The sequence below is a fragment of the Ylistrum balloti genome, unplaced genomic scaffold, assembly GCF_031769215.1.
Source record: "Ylistrum balloti isolate Yb309-2 unplaced genomic scaffold, AGI_CSIRO_Ybal_v1 Utg371706, whole genome shotgun sequence".
NCBI lineage: Eukaryota > Metazoa > Mollusca > Bivalvia > Pectinida > Pectinidae > Ylistrum > Ylistrum balloti.
In genome coordinates, this window is record NW_026782859.1 from 63,014 (window position 1) to 86,123 (window position 23,110).

The following is a 23,110-nucleotide window of genomic DNA, read 5'->3' on the forward strand; positions in this document are numbered from 1 at the left end:
GTCTTACTTCAACATATACTTCAACATTTCTTACTTCAACATGTCTTACTTCAACATGTCTTACTTCAACATGACTTACTTCAACATGTCTTACTTCAACATGACTTACCTCAAAATACTTTACTTCAACATGACTTACTTCAAAATACCTTACTTCAACATGTCTTACTTCAACATGACTTACTTCAACATCCCTTACTTCAACATACCTTACTTCAACATGTCTTACTTCAACATGACTTACTCCAACATACCGTACTTAAACATACCGTACTTCAACATGTCTTACTTCAACATATCATACTTCAACATGTCTTACTTCAATAGGTCTTACTTCAACATGTCTTACTTCAACATGACTTACTTCAACAGGTCTTACTTCAACATATCATACTTCAACATGTCTTACTTCAACATACCGTACTTAAACATACCGTACTTCAACATGTCTTACTTCAACAGGTCTTACTTCAACATGTCTTACTTCAACATACCGTACTTCAACATGACTCATTTCAACATGACTTACTTCAACAGGTCTTACTTCAACATGACTTACTTCAACAGGTCTTACTTCAACATATCATACTTCAACATGTCTTACTTCAACATACCGTACTTCAACATGTCTTACTTCAACATGACTTACTTCAACATGACTTACTTCAACATACCGTACTTCAACATGACTCATTTCAACATGACTTACTTCAACATGTCTTACTTCAACACTACTTCAACATGACTTACTTCAACATGACTTACTTCAACATACCGTACTTCAACATGACTCATTTCAACATGACTTACTTCAACATGACTTACTTCAAAATACCTTACTTCAACATGTCTTACTTCAACATACCGTACTTCAACATGTCTTCAACATGACTTACTTCAACAGGTCTTACTTCAACATGTCTTACTTCAACATGGTCTTACTTCAACATGACTCATTTCAACATGACTTACTTCAACATGACTTACTTCAAAATACCTTACTTCAACATGACTTACTTCAAAATACCTTACTCCAACATGTCTTACTTCAACATACCTTACTTCAACATGACTTACTTCAACATGTCTTACTTCAACATGACTTACTTCAACATCCCTTACTTCAACATGTCTTACTTCAACATGACTTACTTCAACATTTCTTACTTCAACATGACTTACCTTAACATACCGTACTTAAACATACCATACTTCAACATGTCTTACTTCAACATGACTTACTTCAACATACCGTACTTCAACATGACTCATTTCAACATGTCTTACTTCAACATACCGTACTTAAACATACCATACTTCAACATGTCTTACTTCAACATGACTTACTTCAACATACCGTACTTCAACATGACTCATTTCAACATGACTTACTTCAACATGACTTACTTCAAAATACCTTACTTCAACATGACTTACTTCAAAATACCTTACTTCAACATGTCTTACTTCAACATGACTTACTTCAATATACCTTACTTCAACATGACTTACTTCAACATGACTTACCCCATCATGTCTTACTACAACATGTCTTACTTCAACATGACTTACTCCATCATGTCTTACTTCAACATGACTTACTTCAACATATGTATTTTTCAATAACAAGACACAATACACGTTATGTCTTTAGACACAGTTTTCCATCTATATAGATAATAAAACATTGGACCTGTGTTAAAACGTCATGGAAAATATAAGGTCAATAAATGTTATGGTGACATTATATATAAAACGTCCTTACACTTCCTTATAGCTGTTTTCTAGCACCTAAGATCACATGACAACTATACCAGAACTCCTAGCTACATCACAGCTTTAAAGGAGAATAAAAAGCAATTGCATGATTGAAAAACCATTCCTAAATCACACCAATTAACGCTGAACATCAAGCAAAAAGCAGTAAAGCTTAAATGTGAAGATAATGGTACTGAGAGGTTTTCCTCTACTACCATGTTGGTTGTGTAGTTCGTTCATATTGGTGTTATATTTGACTAGGAGCTGAGGGTAACCAATCTGCTCCACAAATCCAGAGTAAGGACCAACTAGTTGTTGTGATATCTGACTGGGACAAGCTGCCTTGACAATTAGGGTCGTCCCTAGACTGGCCTCAACACCATACCCTTTATTTTACAGTTTTGAAATAAGCTTTAAGGAGAGTTTGCGCAGAACTTCCATCTGAATCATCAGCCTTTCTCTTCATCCTAGATATCTTCATATCTAAAATCAAAATCCATATTAATTAAATGAAGTAATAATTTTTACCTGAAGACATGTAACAATAACACATGTCAAGTCAACAAAGAAAAATGACTTCATGTAAAGGCAATGTTTAGCAATCTGGCACATTTCACCTACAGATAAATGATTGGACAATGTAAGTTCGCTAGACATGAGATTGATTACAACAGTCAAAACTATAGCAAAAGACGCTGGGTATATGCTACACACTAAACAGCACACCTGGTATAAAGAACTGTTAATCAGTAAGGTTTGCTTGAACATTGTTAATTCAGGTCACATGATCCTCATTACCAGTATCTGTATACACAGATATATACCTTTTTGGTCATGTAATTCCTTAAAAAATGAAGCAGCCATATCTGGAAATTTTTCTTGAAAACAGGTAGTTTCTGATGTAACTATGTAATAGTTGCCATTTGTTTCTTTGTCTTCCTCTGATAAAAAAATAAAAGAATTATTTTCCATACAGTCATAAGAGAGTCAACAATTTTGATCTATGTTGAATTTTTTTTCCTAACATTAGAAATTAGAAGTTATCATATATAGGCAGACTTTAAACAATGTATATCAGGTTAAATGTTGTTGGACTTTGTGTACAAAACAAATTACAAAACCACATATTATGTACACAGTTACTAGCAAGACACATACCTCACGACCTAGGTAGGGACAGCCATAAACAGAGCAACTGTCCTCCATCATACACATACTGTGTTAGAGGGAACTTAGGTAGGGACAGCCATAAACAGAGGAACTGTCCTCCCATCATACACATACTGTACTAGAGGGAACATAGGTAGGGACAGCCATAAACAGAGGAACTGTCCTCCCATCATACACATACTGTACTAGAGGGAACCTAGGTAGGGACAGCCATAAACAGTGGAACTGTCCCTCATCATACACATACTGTACTAGAGGGAACCTAGGTAGGGACAGCCATAAACAGAGGAACTGTCCCTCATCATACACATAATGTGTTAGAGGGAACTTAGGTAGGGACAGCCATAAACAGAGGAACTGTCCTCCCATCATACACATACTGTGTTAGAGGGAACTTAGGTAGGGACAGCCATAAACAGAGGAACTGTCCTCCCGTCATACCAATACTGTGCTAGAGGGAACCTAGGTAGGGACAGCCATAAACAGAGGAACTGTCCCTCATCATACACATACTGTACTAGAGGGAACCTAGGTAGGGACAGCCATAAACAGAGGAACTGTCCCTCATCATACACATACTGTGTTAGAGGGAACCTAGGTAGGGACAGCCATAAACAGAGGAACTGTCCTCCCATCCTACACATACTGTACTAGAGGGAACCTAGGTAGGGACAGCCATAAACAGAGGAACTGTCCTCCCATCATACACATACTGTGTTAGAGGGAACTTAGGTAGGGACAGCCATAAACAAAGGAACTGTCCCTCATCATACACATACTGTACTAGAGGGAACCTAGGTAGGGACAGCCATAAACAGAGGAACTGTCCTCCCATCATACACATACTGTGCTTGAGGGAACCTAGGTAGGGACAGCCATAAATAGAGGAACTGGCCTCCCATCCTACACATACTGTACTAGAGGGAACCTAGGTAGGGACAGCCATAAACAGAGGAACTGTCCTCCCATCATACACATACTGTGTTAGAGGGAACTTAGGTAGGGACAGCCATAAACAGAGGAACTGTCCTCCCATCATACACATACTGTACTAGAGGGAACCTAGGTAGGGACAGCCATAAACAGAGGAACTGTCCTCCCATCATACACATACTGTGTTAGAGGGAACTTAGGTAGGGACAGCCATAAACAGAGGAACTGTCCCTCATCATACACATACTGTACTAGAGGGAACCTAGGTAGGGACAGCCATAAACAGAGGAACTGTCCTCCCATCATACACATACTGTACTAGAGGGAACCTAGGTAGGGACAGCCATAAACAGAGGAACTGTCCCCCAATCATACACATACTGTACTAGAGGGAACCTAGGTAGGGACAGCCATAAACAGAGGAACTGTCCCTCATCATACACATACTGTGTTAGAGGAAATTAGGTAGGGACAGCCATAAACAGAGGAACTGTCCTCCCATCATACACATACTGTGTTAGAGGGACCTTAGGTAGGGACAGCCATAAACAAAGAAACTGTCCCTCATCATACACATACTGTACTAGATGGAACCTAGGTAGGGACAGCCATAAACAGAGGAACTGTCCTCCCATCACACACATACTGTACTAGAGGGAACCTAGGTAGGGACAGCCATAAACAGAGGAACTGTCCTCCCATCACACACATACTGTACTAGAGGGAACCTAGGTAGGGACAGCCATAAACAGAGGAACTGTCCCTCATCATACACATACTGTGTTAGAGGGAACTTAGGTAGGGACAGCCATAAACAGAGGAACTGTCCCTCATCATACACATACTGTGTTAGAGGGAACTTAGGTAGGGACAGCCATAAACAGAGGAACTGTCCCTCATCATACACATACTGTACTAGAGGGAACCTAGGTAGGGACAGCCATAAACAGAGGAACTGTCCTCCCATCATACACATACTGTACTAGAGGGAACCTAGGTAGGGACAGCCATAAACAGAGGAACTGTCCTCCCATCATACACATACTGTACTAGAGGGAACCTAGGTAGGGACAGCCATAAACAGAGGAACTGTCCTTCTATCATACACATACTGTGTTAGAGGGAACTTAGGTAGGGACAGCCATAAACAGAGGAACTGTCCTCCCATCATACACATACTGTACTAGAGGGAACCTAGGTAGGGACAGCCATAAACAGAGGAACTGTCCCCCAATCATACACATACTGTACTAGAGGGAACCTAGGTAGGGACAGCCATAAACAGAGGAACTGTCCTCCCATCATACACATACTGTACTAGAGGGAACCTAGGTAGGGACAGCCATAAACAGAGGAACTGTCCCTCATCATACACATACTGTACTAGAGGGAACCTAGGTAGGGACAGCCATAAACAGAGGAACTGTCCCCCAATCATACACATACTGTACTAGAGGGAACCTAGGTAGGGACAGCCATAAACAGAGGAACTGTCCCTCATCATACACATACTGTACTAGAGGGAACCTAGGTAGGGACAGCCATAAACAGAGGAACTGTCCTCCCATCATACACATACTGTACTAGAGGGAACCTAGGTAGGGACAGCCATAAACAGAGGAACTGTCCCTCATCATACACATACTGTACTAGAGGGAACCTAGGTAGGGACAGCCATAAACAGAGGAACTGTCCTCCCATCATACACATACTGTACTAGAGGGAACCTAGGTAGGGACAGCCATAAACAGAGGAACTGTCCTCCCATCATACACATACTGTACTAGAGGGAACCTAGGTAGGGACAGCCATAAACAGAGGAACTGTCCTCCCATCATACACATACTGTACTAGAGGGAACCTAGGTAGGGACAGCCATAAACAGAGGAACTGTCCCTCATCATACACATACTGTGTTAGAGGGAACCTAGGTAGGGACAGTCATAAACAGAGGAACTGTCCTCCCGTCATACCAATACTGTACTAGAGGGAACCTAGGTAGGGACAGCCATAAACACTGTCCCTCATCATACACATAGGGACAGCCATAAACAGAGGAACTGTCTCTCATCATACACATACTGTGTTAGAGGGAACTTAGGTAGGGACAGCCATAAACAGAGGAACTGTCCTCCCATCCTACACATACTGTACTAGAGGGAACCTAGGTAGGGACAGCCATAAACAGAGGAACTGTCCTCCCATCATACACATACTGTGGTAGAGGGAACCTAGGTAGGGACAGCCATAAACAGAGGAACTGTCCTCCCATCATACACATACTGTACTAGAGGGAACCTAGGTAGGGACAGCCATAAACAGAGGAACTGTCCTCCCGTCATACACATATTGTACTAGAGGGAACCTAGGTAGGGACAGCCATAAACAGAGGAACTGTCCTCCCATCATACACATACTGTACTAGAGGGAACCTAGGTAGGGACAGCCATAAACAGAGGAACTGTCCCTCATCATACACATACTGTACTAGAGGGAACCTAGGTAGGGACAGCCATCAACAGAGGAACTGTCCCTCATCATACACATACTGTGTTAGAGGGAACTTAGGTAGGGACAGCCATAAACAGAGGAACTGTCCTCCCATCATACACATACTGTGTTAGAGGGAACTTAGGTAGGGACAGCCATAAACAGAGGAACTGTCCTTCCATCATACACATACCGTGTTAGAGCGAACTTAGGTAGGGACAGCCATAAAGAGTGGAACTGTCCTCCCGTCATACCAATACTGTATTAGAGGGAACCTAGGTACGGACAGCCATAAACAGAGGAACTGTCCTCCCATCATACACATACTGTACTAGAGGGAACCTAGGTAGGGACAGCCATAAACAGAGGAACTGTCCTCCCATCCTACACATACTGTACTAGAGGGAACCTAGGTAGGGACAGCCATAAACAGAGGAACTGTCCTCCCATCATACACATAGTGTACTAGAGGGAACCTAGGTACGGACAGCCATAAACAGAGGAACTGTCCCTCATCATACACATACTGTGTTAGAGGGAACCTAGGTAGGGACAATCATAAACAGAGGAACTGTCCTCCCATCAGACACATACTGTACTAGAGGGAACCTAGGTAGGGACAGCCATAAACAGAGGAACTGTCCTCCCGTCATACACATACTGTACTAGAGGGAACCTAGGTAGGGACAGCCATAAACAGAGGAACTGTCCTCCCATCATACACATAATGTACTAGAGGGAACCTAGGTAGGGACAGCCATAAACAGAGGAACTGTCCTCCCATCATACACATACTGTACTAGAGGGAACCTAGGTAGGGACAGCCATAAACAGTGGAACTGTCCCTCATCATACACATACTGTGTTAGAGGGAACCTAGGTAGGGACAGCCATAAACAGAGGAACTGTCCTCCCATCATACACATACTGTGTTAGAGGGAACTTAGGTAGGGACAGCCATAAACAGAGGAACTGTCCTACCATCATATACATACTGTACTAGAGGGAACCTAGGTAGGGACAGCCATAAACAGAGGAACTGTCCTCCCATCATACACATACTGTGTTAGAGGGAACTTAGGTAGGGACAGCCATAAACAGAGGAACTGTCCTCCCATCATACACATACTGTACTAGAGGGAACCTAGGTAGGGACAGCCATAAACAGAGGAACTGTCCTCCCATCAAACACATACTGTACTAGAGGGAACCTAGGTAGGGACAGCCATAAACAGAGGAACTGTCCCTCATCATACACATACTGTATTAGAGGTAACCTAGGTAGGGACAGCCATAAACAGAGGAACTGTCCTCCCATCATACACATACTGTACTAGAGGGAACCTAGGTAGGGACAGCCATAAACAGAGGAACTCTCTTCCCATCATACACATACTGTACTAGAGGGAACCTAGGTAGGGACAGCTACTGATTCACTGTGCTGTGTTCTTATCCCACTGAAATTACTTACCTAACTTAGACCAGTGAACTTCCAAGTGAGGGATTGCCTGTCTCTTCCTGGTATGTATTATTCTGTAAGGATAATTTACATATATATGATATATATATACTATACACAGTATTTTCATTTTCTGTCTTATACATATTGTAGTCTACATATCAGGTCTAGAAAGACATGACAGGTTAGTCAAATATTGATTAGGTAATTCATGTTTCCTTTAAATGTTCTCTGTATAAATTTTTTTTTGTTAAAAAAAAATCCTTCTAGAACACAGTCGACATCCTAGTAGCAAATATTTCTCAATGTACAGTGATGAGTATCTCCTATAGTCCTTGAACTAGTTCAACACGTATTGTAAACTAAAATGTACTGGGTCTTGAGACCATTTACCTGAGTGGTGTAAGAGTGGTGGAGGGTATGAGACACTCAGTCATGTTGTGGAGTTGGAGTTGAACTAGGACAAAAGCAAAATTGGAATAAAACTCTCCGACTGTTGAATTGATGGATGGAAAATAACTTGTCATGAAACGCTTTACACCAGAAATATCGACTGGGTGAAAAGTCAGGTCAGGTGATTCCGTAGATTGGTGAGCTGTTAAATATTCCTTGATAATCTGTATGTATAGAAAGTAATTATAAATCTTTGGTAGAAGTAATAACACCATTCAAATTCAAAAAGGAAAGAAACATTCTAAAGTATCTATTACATGTATATAATATTTAAAAACAGTAAGAAATGCAAACAGTTGATCTTCTCAAAATCTAACCATAATGAAGAATAAAGCACAACTCTATCATCTCCTGGTATTTGTGATCTGAGCCACTGTAATGATTGATCATTCTGTTGCCATTATATAGTGGTAGAGAAACTATGTTTATTAACTGTAAAATCATTGATCTAATTCTGATGGTTCATGGCCATATGAATTCACAGATTCGGATACTTACTTAATCAATGGGAAATAAAACCCAATGAAAATTTTATAGTTTACAAAAATGATTTTCTTTATGCAGGGATGCTTTAGACCAAATTTAATCAAAATTCTTGTATCTTAATACAAAAAGGTGTTTAATATGTTAGATTCCCATGGGGTTCCAGATCTAGTGTTTACACATATTGGTTCCAATTCCCTCAATAATGCTTCTGACCAAGTCAATCTGTGCTTGATACTAGATAAGAAGATAAGGAAAACATTCATTTTAACTAGGAAGTAAATTCTAATGATCTCTTAAACTAAGTTGAAATGGTACTGAAACGTACACGAATAAATGAAAATATTTGGTTGAAAGGATGGACAGGAGATAGGTAAAACTTTAATCCCCATCTCAATGATATGGTAGTAATTATATTTGTTACATTAAATGATTTGTAAAATACCTCTTGATCAGGAAATGTTTCATTTGCTTTTGCTTTGGTCCAAATCTGCAGCTCTAACTCATGGTCCTTGCGTTGGTGCCAGGAACATCTGCATGGTTTTGTTGAAGGAGTGGAGATACCTGACTCAGTGGCAGAACTTGGTCTGTGTGCTGGTGTACAGGACACTGATGTTTCACAATAACCACATCCCTCCACTTTGTGACTGGATTTTTCACCTTCACAGAGAGGTCGTTGTGTTCATTAATAAATCTGGCTGTATATTTATTGAACTTTACATATTTATCATGTTTGGGTATTCTATTCTACTGTTTACTGTCTTATTCACACACTTATGTTCATCCTGGTCTTCTTTCCCTATTAAGATATATTCACTCTGTTAAGACCTAGCTCTGCTAACATATGTTAAGATCCAATTTGTTACTTATCTAATTAACACCTGGTTTACTCATGTTAAATCATAGAATAAAGGGCATACTACCCATTGTGATTTCTGTGGGTCAGAATTCAAAAGTGGAAGAGGATAAAATAAATGACATACCCAGAGATTAAATGAATAAAACAGGAAAACTTGGAGGTTAGATGACTGTTTCATTTTCTGGGCGTCATAATTTGAAAATATACTAAGTAAAATACAACAATTACCTATGCTTCGAAAAAATGTTTTCCCAATTTTGGGAAATATCCCCCTTGTTTTCAGCATATTTCCTTGATGGGGAACTTGTTTATATTCAGAGGGGACAACATACCACTTTCAGAATACTAACATTTTACTGTCATGAAATATGTCTAGATTGATCCCTATAAAGATGTGTTTACCAGAGTTTCTTTGTGATGCAATATTCACACCTGAGGTTATCTCTCCTAAGAATTACCATCATGTTCACACCTGAGGTTATCTCTCCTAAGACTTACTATCATGTTCACACCTGAACTTATCTCTCCTAAGACTTACTATCATGTTCACACTTGAGTTGACCTTTCCTTAGACTTACCATCATGTTCACACTTGAGTTGACCTTTCCTTAGACTTACCATCATGTTCACACTTGAGTTGACCTTTCCTTAGACTTACCATCATGTTCACACTTGAGTTGACCTTTCCTTAGACTTACCATTATGTTCACACCTGAGTTTACCTCTCCTAATATTTACCTTCATGTTCACACCTGCGTTTACCTCTCCTAAGATTTACTATCATGTTTACACCTGAGGTTATCTCTCCTTAGACTTACTATCATGTTCACACCTGAGGTTATCTCTCCTAAGACTTACTATCATGTTCACACTTGAGTTGACCTTTCCTTAGACTTACCATCACGTTCACACCTGAGTTTACCTCTCCTAAGACTTACCTTCATGTTCACACCTGCGTTTACCTCTCCTAAGACTTACTATCATGTTCACACCTGAGGTTATCTTTCCTAAGACTTACCATCATGTTCACACCTGAGTTTACCTCTCCTAATATTTACCATCATGTTCACACCTGAGTTTACCTCTCCTAAGACTTACCTTCATGTTCACACCTGAGTTTACCTCTCCTAAGACTTACTATCATGTTCACACCTGAGGTTATCTTTCCTAAGACTTACCATCATGTTCACACCTGAGTTTACCTCTCCTAATATTTACCATCATGTTCACACCTGAGTTTACCTCTCCTTAGACTTACCTTCATGTTCACACCTGAGGTTATCTTTCCTATGACTTACTATCATGTTCACACCTGAGGTTATCTTTCCTTTGACTTACTATCATGTTCACACCTGAGGTTATCTTTCCTAAGACTTACCTTCATGTTCACACCTGCGTTTACCTCTCCTAAGACTTACCATCATGTTCACACCTGAGTTGACCTTTCCTTAGACTTACCATCATGTTCACACCTGAGTTTACCTCTCCTAAGACTTACCTTCATGTTCACACCTGAGTTTACCTCTCCTAATATTTACCTTCATGTTCACACCTGAGGTTATCTTTCCTAAGACTTACCTTCATGTTCACACCTGCGTTTACCTCTCCTAAGACTTACCATCATGTTCACACCTGAGTTTACCTCTTCTAATATTTACCTTCATGTTCACACCTGAGTTTACCTCTCCTAAGACTTACCTTCATGTTCACACTTGAGTTGACCTTTCCTTAGACTTACCTTCATGTTCACACCTGAGGTTATCTTTCCTAAGACTTACCTTCATGTTCACACCTGAGTTTACCTCTCCTAAGACTTACCTTCATGTTCACACTTGAGTTGACCTTTCCTTAGACTTACCTTCATGTTCACACCTGAGGTTATCTTTCCTAAGACTTACCTTCATGTTCACACCTGAGTTTACCTCTTCTAATATTTACCTTCATGTTCACACCTGAGTTTACCTCTCCTAAGACTTACCTTCATGTTCACACTTGAGTTGACCTTTCCTAAGACTTACCTTCATGTTCACACCTGAGTTTACCTCTCCTAAGTCTTACCCTCATGTTCACACCTGCGTTTATCTCTCCTAAGACTTACCTTCATGTTCACACCTGAGTTTATCTCTCCTAAGACTTACCTTCATGTTCACAGTTGCTGCAATGTTTTGATTTCGGCACCTTGTCTAGATCTTGTAATTCTTTGTTATTCCTCCACCCAACCAATCTGTCCACATACAGAACAAAATTAACCACCAATCTGTCTACATACAGAACAAAATTAACCACAAATCTGTCAACATACAGAACACAATGAACCACCAATCTGTCCACATACAGAACACAATTAACCACCAGTCTGTCTACATACAGAACAAAATTAACCACCAATCTGTCTACATACAGAACACAATTAACCACCAATCTGTCTACATACAGAACACAATTAACCACCAATCTGTCTACATACAGAACAAAATTAACCACCAATCTGTCTACATACAGAACACAATTAACCACAGATCTGTCTACATACAAAACACAATTAACCACAGATCTGTCTACATACAGAACAAAATTAACCACCAATCTGTCTACATACAGAACACAATTAACCACAGATCTGTCTACATACAAAACACAATTAACCACAGATCTGTCTACATACAAAACACAATTAACCACCAATCTGTCTACATACAGAACAAAATTAACCACCAATCTGTCTACATACAGAACACAATTAACCACAGATCTGTCTACATACAAAACACAATTAACCACAGATCTGTCTACATACAAAACACAATTAACCACCAGTCTGTCTACATACAGAACAAAATTAACCACCAATCTGTCTACATACAGAACAAAATTAACCACCAATCTGTCTACATACAGAACACAATTAACCACCAATCTGTCTACATACAGAACACAATTAACCACCAGTCTGTCTACATACAGAACACAATTAACCACCAGTCTGTCTATATACAGAACACAATTAACCACCAATCTGTCTACATACAGAACAAAATTAACCACCAATCTGTCTACATACAGAACACAATTAACCACCAATCTGTCTACATACAGAACACAATGAACCACAGATCTGTCTACATACAGAACACAATTAACCACAGATCTGTCTACATACAGAACAAAATTAACCACAAATCTCTACATACAGAACACAATTAACCACCAATCTGTCTACATACAGAACACAATTAACCACCAATCTGTCTATATACAGAACACAATTAACCACCAATCTGTCTACATACAGAACACAATTAACCATCAATCTGTCTACATACAAAACACAATTAACCACAGATCTGTCTACATACAGAACACAATTAACCACCAAATCTCTACATACAGAACAAAATTTACCAACAATCTCTCTACATACAGAACAAAATTTACCAACAATCTCTCTACATACAGAACAAAATTTACCAACAATCTCTCTACATACCAAACTGAATTAACAAGAGGAATCTATCTAAGTTGAGAGTGGCACAACGGGAATGAGTTTGAAGTCTGTGTAAAGTTGAATATAACATATAATTAGGTATTCCTGATTATTGATATATACCCCATGATTTCTTGGAAATTTCATAAGTGCAAGGGCGATAACTCTGAAAGAAATAAGTTGAGCAGAATCAATATATACTTGATTTACATTTATCTCCTTATTCAATTTCCAATTTCAGTTCAATATCCCAATCTGTAAAAGAGTAATGAGTTGAGAGGAATAATGCCTCTGCCATTCCATGGTGATGATATGAAAATATCCTAGCAAAGGTTTAAAAAGTAAGGTGAGTTCTGACTAACACCTTTATTGTCCTGAATGAGACATTGTTGTATTCTACCTGTCAAGAGGGTCCTGTCCATGCATTTTGATTTTGTCAATTAGTGCCAGAGCTTTCTTGATCCCAATACCTTCCAACCCTTCTTTACAAAAGTCACATCCCACCAACAATGCGACCACCACCATTGTTCTCTGATCCAATCCAAGCTTGTACTGAATCTTCTGCATCTCGTAGATATCAACAACATGCACCTAGAAAACAAAGTCATATAGCAGTTTTGATATAAAATATATGCTTGTATATTTAGAATCTATATAACCAAATTATTCTGCCATTCTATCAACTTTTTATGCCACTCTCTTCATTGACTTTAGACTGATATAACAATTGTTTGATCTTAATTTGTTCTTTAAATGTTGGACCTTTTCCCGTTTTTAATCTTCTCTCTTCTGTTTTTCTTCAAAATTATATGAAATTTGAACAGTCCTGTGAAGGAATACCTATAACATTCTTCAACTAATGTTCTTCAACTGCTTAAATCTTTAAATAAGTTTGATACTAGAAGATGGTCAAATAAAACATATGTTATTTCGGAACATTTTCATTTTTTGGTTGCTATGGAGTTTAAAACTTACTAACTCAGATCAAAACTTAGCATTTTCACATGAACAGGGATCAAAAGGAGCCTACATATGAAATTTGAGAAAGATTCATTCAGTACTTTTCAAGAAATAGGGATAACAAAAATTAATTGCAGACAACAGACAACATAGGATGAATTGAACATTCTGTCATCTGATTATGATGGGCTAAAACACTGATAGAATATCAGAATAATCCTTTGTGAACTTACTAAAGTCAATAAAGAAGCTTTTGTAATTATAGCTAAAGGTTTGAAATGTTGAAAACAAGGAAAAAGTCATTAAGATCCCCCGCCCACGTTCATTTATAAAATATAGATATTTAAAGTGAGCAACATGGAAAACTGGAAAAGATCTTAGCCAATTAGGTCACAGCAGCCTCATTAGATATGCACAGAATTTGCCGATAATCAAACTTTGGCAAGGGATTAAGGTAACAAGTGTACCGATCAAGTTTCATCAAAATCTGACCGGTCCTTCAAAACAGATCATGCGGAAAGCAACATCCAAGAGTGATCAAACAAATCAGCCAATTAGGTAACAGCAGTCTCATAAAAATATGCGCAGAATTTGCCATTTATCAAACATGGGCAAGGGATTAAGGTATTGAATGTCTCCAGCTAGTTTCATCAATATTGGACCAGTCCCTAAAAGATATCATGCGGAAAGCAGCATCTGGACGGATGGAAGGAGGGACTTAAGGACAAACGTAAGTGCGATAAGATCTACAAGTGACTGGTCAGAATCTGTTATAGATGAATTTCATATACGTTAACTCAAAGAGGATGAACAGTCAAAGTTAAGTTTTGAATCTGTCGATTACTTACCCCTGATATGGATCGGTAGTCTCTGTAAACAGTTGTAGCCCCATAAAGAAATGCATCTACATCATTTGTCATAACACCATCCACCAGCTGTCACATGTAAAACACAGTTTATAGATAATAAAAAGCTCTCTCTAGGATGAAAATTGTCAAATACTAGATGTATTAAAATAATTACGAAAGGAAAATGGTTGTCAAATCCAGGATCTCCATGAAAAAATATTTCAGCTTACATTTATAAGTGCAAACGTAAAATAGTCAACATTAATGTTAGACTGGAAAAACATCAACATATTATGTACTTAATGTTAGAGTCTAACTACAATATATGTAACATTGATATTTTATATATATTTCTTATCACAGACTTTTCTTTTATTATCCAATACATTATAAAATGGTTTATTTAGATCCTAAAAGTTAGATTTGGAACTTTGGATGTTTGCAAACTGTTTAAATTCACAGATTCATAAGATTTAATGCACAATAATGGACTTAGATACATATTTATGTTTGTGGCCCCATACTATCTATCATTTGGTGAATATTGTTGATTTCCTCATCCCTTATAGTACAAATTCTGGTGTAACAATAGCTTTTTCATATTTTCCCAGTGTTAAATTTTTGTGTGAATTCATCCAGACATTAACTCAATCTCAATATTTCGAGTGCTTTCTATAAAAAGTTTCTCTCATGTATAAGGACAACCTACGGGCTGCACCAGCATATGATTCCATATTTTGTTGTTATTGTGTAAGCCTATACATTCCAATATTTTCTGAATACAGTACAAACACAACAGAGGTACATGCAAAGGTGAAATAATCCTAAATACAAACAGATGTAATCACAAATGCAAATGGATAACAGTACAAAACACAAACCGAAAATGATCAATGATTCCGAATGTATCCCAAATGCATGAAATGCAAAAAAAATGGGTTTTTTGAAAATGTTAAACAATTTAGGGTCTGAAGCACCAATACACTCAGGTATAATCCAGCTAGCCATAGATGTCCTATATAGTCTAGCTTACTTATCCATTATATTGGTTTTTTTGTTTGCAGTAGGGCAAGATGATAAACAATATATATAGAAAACATCAGTCTAAAAACAATACCAAAGAATTACTTACTCCTTCTGCATTAAGAATAGCACATAATGCTTCTCCTTCTCCATTACTGTACAGAAATGGCACACCCAGATACTTCAGTAGCTCCTTACACTGTCAAATATATATAAGAGCTCTTCAAAACACCATATATCCACATCACATCTCTGTCACTGTACAGAAATGGTACGCCTAGATACTCTTATAACAGATCTCTTCAAAACACAATATATATCCACATCACATCTCTGTCACTGTACAGAAATGGCATGCCTTGATACTTATATACAACAGATCTTTTCAAAACATCATATATCCACATCACATCTCCGTCACTGTACAGAAATGGCATGCCAAGATACTCTTATAACAGATCTCTTCAAAACACCATATATCCACATCACATCTCTGTCACTGTACAGAAATGGCATGCCAAGATACTCTTATAACAGATCTCTTCAAAACACCATATATCCACATCACATCTCTGTCACTGTACAGAAATGGTACGCCTAGATACTTATACAACAGATCTCTTCAAAACACCATATATCCACATCACATCTCCGTCACTGTACAGAAATGGCATGCCTAGATACTTATACAACAGATCTCTTCAAAACATCATATATCCACATCACATCTCCGTCACTGTATAGAAATGGCATGCCAAGATACTCTTATAACAGATCTCTTCAAAACACCATATATCCACATCACATCTCTGTCACTGTATAGAAATGGCACGCCTAGATACTTATACAACAGATCTCTTCAAAACACCATATATCCACATCACATCTCTGTCACTGTATAGAAATGGTACGTCTAGATACTCTTATAACAGATCTCTTCAAAACACCATATATCCACATCACATCTCTGTCACTGTACAGAAATGGCACGCCTAGATACTTATACAACAGATCTCTTCAAAACACCATATATCCACATCACATCTCTGTCACTGTACAGAAATGGTACGCCTAGATACTCTTATAACAGATCTCTTCAAAACACCATATCTCTTCAAAACACAATACATATACACATCACATCTCTGTCACTGTACAGAAATGGTACGCCTAGATACTCTTATAACAGATCTCTTCAAAACACCATATCTCTTCAAAACACAATATATATACACATCACATCTCTGTCACTGTACAGAAATGGCATGCCTAGATACTTATATACAACAGATCTCTTCAAAACACCATATATCCACATCACATCTCTGTCACTGTATAGAAATGGTACGCCTAGATACTCTTATAACAGATCTCTTCAAAACACCATATCTCTTCAAAACACAATATATATACACATCACATCTCTGTCACGGTACAGAAATGGCACGCCTATATACTTATATACAACAGATCTCTTCAAAACACCATATATCCACATCACATCTCCGTCACTGTACAGAAATAGCACCCCTAGATACTTAAACAACATATATACAAATATCTCTTTTAATATTTTCAAATGAAAATCTAAATCAAATTTGAAAATGTACATTTGCTCTCTTACTACCACTGAACCTTAATGATTTTCTTTATTTACAAACAACTAAATTACAATGGACTTAAATAAATTTGTTTAATTACAAATCAGCAGTCCTAGAATTTACCTTAAATCATGTATTGGAAATAAGAATATGATAACAAATAGCTGAGATACAAGACCTTTCAGTAAAACAAATCATAACCAATGATAGTGCTACATCACTTTGAATATTAGACTTCTAAAAACATTATGGAGTTTCACTAACAAATGTTTATTAGGGCTTTTTACAAACTCTTCTTCCATGATTTTGTTGTGTCTAAATTTAAGAATTGGTAAGAGATATGTTTATAGTCTTTTAAAGGTCTCTTATTACTACTTCAGAAGATATCCTGTGCAAAGCAATCAGCCATTCAGGTCTCAGCTGCCCAATTAGATATTTTAACAGAATAAGTCAATAATCAAACTTAAGAGAATGGTTGAGGTATAAGTCTGCCAAGCAAGTCTCATAAAATAATTTGATAATTACTTTCGAAAAAGTGTGGAAAGCAGTCCTCAAGACTGTTTCAAGAAATCAGCCAATCAGGTCTAGTGAAAACTGGAGGAAATTATCTCCCCTGGTTGTCACCAATGACACAAGGTGATGTTACACCACAGGATCTCTTGGAGCTCCTGTGACAGTTTGGCGTGAGACCACCTGGCATCACTCTCTTGACTCTTGACTATCAAAATTTGTGGACCCAACCTTTAAATGTGAATATTATCACTGTACCATTTTCTAGTTAGGAGCTGAAAGCAGCGGTGGGTTGTTCCTATGTGTACACCCCTGGGATATTTCTATACAGGTAAGAGCACCATAATTACATATCCATGGAATTCATGGTTGACTGAACTTGCATGAGGAGATTATGTAATAAGTTTACAAAGCAAGTCTCATTGAAATTAATTTGTTACTTCAGAAGATAACATGCAGAAAGCTTTCAGTAATGGTTCTGAAAGATATCAGCCAATCAGGTCACAGGAGCTTGATTAAATATGTGCAGAATTTGCCAATAAGAACACTATAATGAGGGGTTAAGGTAACAAGCCTACCAAGCAAGTGTCATCATAATTCATTTGTTCCTACAAAAGATAACGTGTAGAAAGCATTTAGTTAGAGTTCCAAAACATATCAGCCAATCAAGTCACAACAGTCTCATTAAATATGCACAGAATTTGCCAATAATCAACCCTGGTCAAGAAATTTAGATAATAAGTCTACAAAGCAAGTCTCATCAAAATCTTATCATGCCTTCATAAAATAATGTGCAGAAAGCCTTCCCTGAGAGTGTTTAAAGAAATCAGCCAGTCAGGTCACAGCAGCCTCATTAAACATGCGTGCAATTTGCTGTTAATCAAACCTTGGCAAGGGATTCAGGTAACAAGTGTACCAACTATGTTTCATCAAAATCTAACCACTCCTTCAAAAGATATAATGCAGAAAACAGCATCCTAGAGTGATTAAAGAAATCAGCCAATGAGGTTACAGCAGCCTCATTAAATGTACATTGAATTTGAGGTTTACTGAACATGGACAAGGTATTAAGATGACAGGCATACCAACCAAGTTTCATCAAAATCCTACCAGTCCTTCAAAAGATATAATGTGGAAAGCAACATCTGGACAGAGGGAAGGATGGAACCAATTTGAATAAGTTGGATGGAGGATAATAATTGGATGCTCTAAGATACCTTTTCTATCATGGGAGAGAAACGTGATCTGCTGGGGTCAATGGATGCAATTGTCCCTCCAGATTGGGCCTCCTGGCGTTTCTTCATTACAGCAGCTTTCATGTCCGGAGCAGTTCCATCTGCCACAAAGATCAGTTTGATACCGTAGCCCAACAGCTCAGTGGTACGATAATACAGAGATCTGTCCAATCAGAATAAAACCAGGGGTCAGAAGGCACTTGACCCACCATTTCATGTTTATTACAAGTGCAGTTGGCAGTTTCTTTCTCAACCCCTCACATATGACAAAACATTGGAGAAAAGCTGAGAGGAAAGAAAAATAATTAAGATTAATAAACACCTGTTATCACATTCCTTTCTTTTAGAAAAACCAGTAACTGTTTATACATTCTACTGACAAAATATATAACAGGAGATTCCAGGGGGATCTCGGTGCCCAGCATTGTTTGATCTTTATTTGCTCTTTGAAAGTTGGATCCTTTCCCTTTTTTTCTCTTCTCTTCTCTGTTTTTGCCCTTAATGATAGACATGGAACATTCCTTTGCAGAAATAGAGATGATAATTTTTACCTACCAAATCCAAAATGGCCACCTAGAAATCATTTTGTTTCATCTGATCAGTCCCAAAATCAAACAACACAAGGAGAGACCAAAGGGAACATATGTATAAAATTTGAGAGAAATCTATTTAGTTCTTCTTAGGAAATAGCAATAACAATCTTTACTCAGCAAAATCCAAGATGGCTGCCTGTCAGCCATTTCGTTTTTCTGATCAGTCCCAAACTTCAACAGGCACAACAAGAGATTTGAATTACAAGAACGCAGCAAAAATTGATCTATGTTTATTCATTTCCTCTGAGAAGAGAAGAGTTATTCCATTATAATATCTACACCCTTGCCACTCCAGAGTTTGATCAGGGCTATACCAATCAGAGAATTTAACCGATCATATGCTAAGATGTTATAGGCAGGACACTGAACCATGGATAAAACTGATTTGTTTTTAATTCCTGTTGATGTTTTGCTGGAATATCTCACAGGAAAGCTGCAAGCTGTAAGAGGAAGCAGAAAATACAGCCTAATGTTGATGTCTGAAGAAAGATGAGAGGGGATATAACAGTGTGCCTGGCACTCTTAACTCCTCCCCATAATACAGCATAACGTTGATGTCTGAAGAAAGATGAGAGGGGATATAACAGTGTGTCTGGCACTCTTAACTCCTCCCCATAATACAGCATAACGTTGTTGTCTGAAGAAAGATGAGAGGGGATATAACAGTGTGCCTGGCACTCTTAACTCCTCCCCATAATACAGCATAACGTTGATGTCTGAAGAAAGATGAGAGGGGATATAACAGTGTGCCTGGCACTCTTAACTCCTCCCCATAATATAGCATAACTTTGATGTCTGAAGAAAGATGAGAGGGGATATAACAGTGTGCCTGGCACTCTTAACTCCTTCCCTTAATACAGCATAACATTGATGTCTGAAGAAAGATGAGAGGGGATATAACAGTGTGCCTGGCACTCTTTAACTCCTCCCCATAATACAGCATAACGTTGATGTCTGAAGAAAGATGAGAGGGGATATAACAGTGTGTCTGGCACTCTTAACTCCTCCCCATAATACAGCATAACGTTGATGTCTGAAGAGAGATGAGAGGGGATATAATAGTGTGCCTGGCACTCTTTAACTCCATCTCATCTACAAGCAATATGTATGTAATGCTAAGTGCTTAATAATATTTACACTAAAACTAAATTAGAGGAGATAAGAACCAAATTCTGACTCATAATCTGAGAGTAAGCTTATTGCATGACAATGAACTTGTTTTTTGTTTGCAATTTAATCAAGAAGATGCACATCTATATGAACAGAAGGAAAACCTGATTACTATATAGAACCAACATATTTGACGCAAGGCTTTAACCAGTATTGTAATAAGGTTTATATCACATCTATTAATCATAGGAACAACAATTTATTACCTCAAGTACAGATTCTTAAGAAAATATGTGCCCTTGGTCTTGACGGTTTGAAACTCTACAATCCAGCTGCTGAGATCTACTGCCACTCGCTTGCCCTGTAGTGACTGTACTGAAACATTCTTGTCTGTACTGTCCACAGCCTCCTGTAGCACTGGCCACAGAGTCTTCACACCCATTGCTGTAGGATTATACCTTACTGATGTCTATATGTATCAAACTGTATGATACATTATTATGGCATGATGATCTGTAATAAATGAAAGTTTCATCCAAGTAATTAGATATATAAAGTGTTACATGTTCACATTATTAGCTAGCAACATAAAACTGTCTACCAGTGACGGGGTTGAATGGAGGAATGAAGATAAAATGTGTAGCTTTGGGCAAGACTAAGTGAGCAAGGAGGAATGACTTACAGAATGATAATCATGAAAAGTGCCTGTCTTGAAATATAAAGAATATGGACAATGAACAGATCATTAGTAAGCAAGCATACATGGTTGGACCAATCTGTAGCATGTTACAAAGACCTTCTCAATCATACACATACCATATACACATGTGTAAAAGGAGAGAGTTCAGGTTGCCTTACTAGCCTCAGCTAGCCTAAGCTTCCTTAGATAGAATGGTAGAGTGTCCGACAAGAGGTTACTCATTCAAAGCCCAGTGATGGGCATGAAGTTTTTCATTACTCCTACTTATAACTAATGTAGTGCTGTTTACAACTCCAAGGATAGGAGCTATAGATGATTAAGATGCTTTCTTTAGGACACATTTACTTGGATTATGATTGTCTTCAGGATGAAGACAATGTGAAGGAGAGAGAAGTGTTATAGGAGAGAATTCATGTCGCCTTACTAGCCTTGACTTGTAAGAATTTCCCTTTAGTCAAGAGAAAAAGTACCAGACTGCTAGTTCAGACCCCAGTGGAGCATGATGTTTTTCATCACTCCTTCTTTCCTAACTTTCCAATCCAAGATGGTCACCTGGAAGACATTTTTTTTTGGCACAACTAGGGACAAAAGGGAACATGCATATGAAATTTGAGAGAGATCCATTGAGTACTTCTCAAGAAATATTGAAAACAAAAATTGTTTATGGACAGACAGATGGATGGATGACAGACCATGGATAGACAGATGGATGGATAACAGACCACAGACAGACAGATGGACACATGACAGACCACGGACAGACAGATGACCAACCACTGACAGACAGGTGGACGGATGACAGACCACGAACGGACAGATGAACGGATGACAGACCATGGACAGATAGATGAATGGATGTGTTACCGGCTCGCTTGGCTGTAGTCCATATGGATTACAAAGATAGATTTCTTCAACACGGGTTTTATTTTTTTTATTTTCTCTCTTCCGGAAAATCTCTACTGCTAACCAAAATTCAACCCGGCCGCCGTAAAAGACGGAACGGGTACATACTAATACAACAAAATGATACACGGATTTATAATATCCGGAATGTTATAATTTAATCCGCCTCTACCTGACCAGCAACTATAAACATAACAGATGACAGACCACAGACAGACAGATGGACAGATGACAGACCACGGACAGACAGATGGATGGATGACAGACCATGGACAGACAGATGACCAACCACTGACAGACAGGTGGACGGATGACAGACCACGAATGGACAGATGAATGGATGACAGACCATGGACAGACAGATGGACAGATGACAGACCATGGACAGACAGATGACCAACCACAGACAGACAGGTGGACGGATGACAGACCATGGACAGACAAATGGACGGATGACAGACCACGGACGGACAGATGAACGGATGACACACCATGGACAGACAGATGGATGGATGACAGACCACAGACAGACAGATGA

The 23,110-nt window shown here is 38.3% G+C and overlaps 1 protein-coding gene across 1 annotated transcript; it reads right to left on the minus strand.

Annotated features, from left to right (window-relative positions):
• Positions 1 to 1,649: 1,649 nt before the first annotated feature.
• LOC132563391 (flap endonuclease GEN homolog 1-like) lies at positions 1,650 to 21,414 on the minus strand. Its single transcript, XM_060228153.1, has 11 exons — positions 21,236 to 21,414; positions 19,249 to 19,429; positions 16,030 to 16,119; positions 14,898 to 14,984; positions 13,490 to 13,680; positions 11,744 to 11,829; positions 9,192 to 9,406; positions 8,204 to 8,427; positions 7,823 to 7,884; positions 2,583 to 2,699; positions 1,650 to 2,241 (listed from the first exon to the last, which is right to left on the minus strand). Exons 1-11 carry the CDS (start codon positions 21,409 to 21,411, stop codon positions 2,147 to 2,149), a joined length of 1,524 nt encoding a protein of 507 aa, XP_060084136.1. The 5' UTR covers positions 21,412 to 21,414; the 3' UTR covers positions 1,650 to 2,146.
• Positions 21,415 to 23,110: the final 1,696 nt, after the last annotated feature.

What these genes read in the sequence shown, in the direction of transcription:
- LOC132563391 (XM_060228153.1), bottom strand. Translation starts at nt 21,411, where the DNA reads ATGGGTGTGAAGACTCTGTGGCCAGTGCTACAGGAGGCTGTGGACAGT. An exon ending in CTTAAGAATCTGTACTTGAG is followed by an intron (nt 19,430 to 21,235) that starts GTAATAAATTGT and finishes CTGATTGGACAG; the next exon opens with ATCTCTGTATTATCGTACCA. An exon ending in TCTCTCCCATGATAGAAAAG is followed by an intron (nt 16,120 to 19,248) that starts GTATCTTAGAGC and finishes TATATTTGACAG; the next exon opens with TGTAAGGAGCTACTGAAGTA.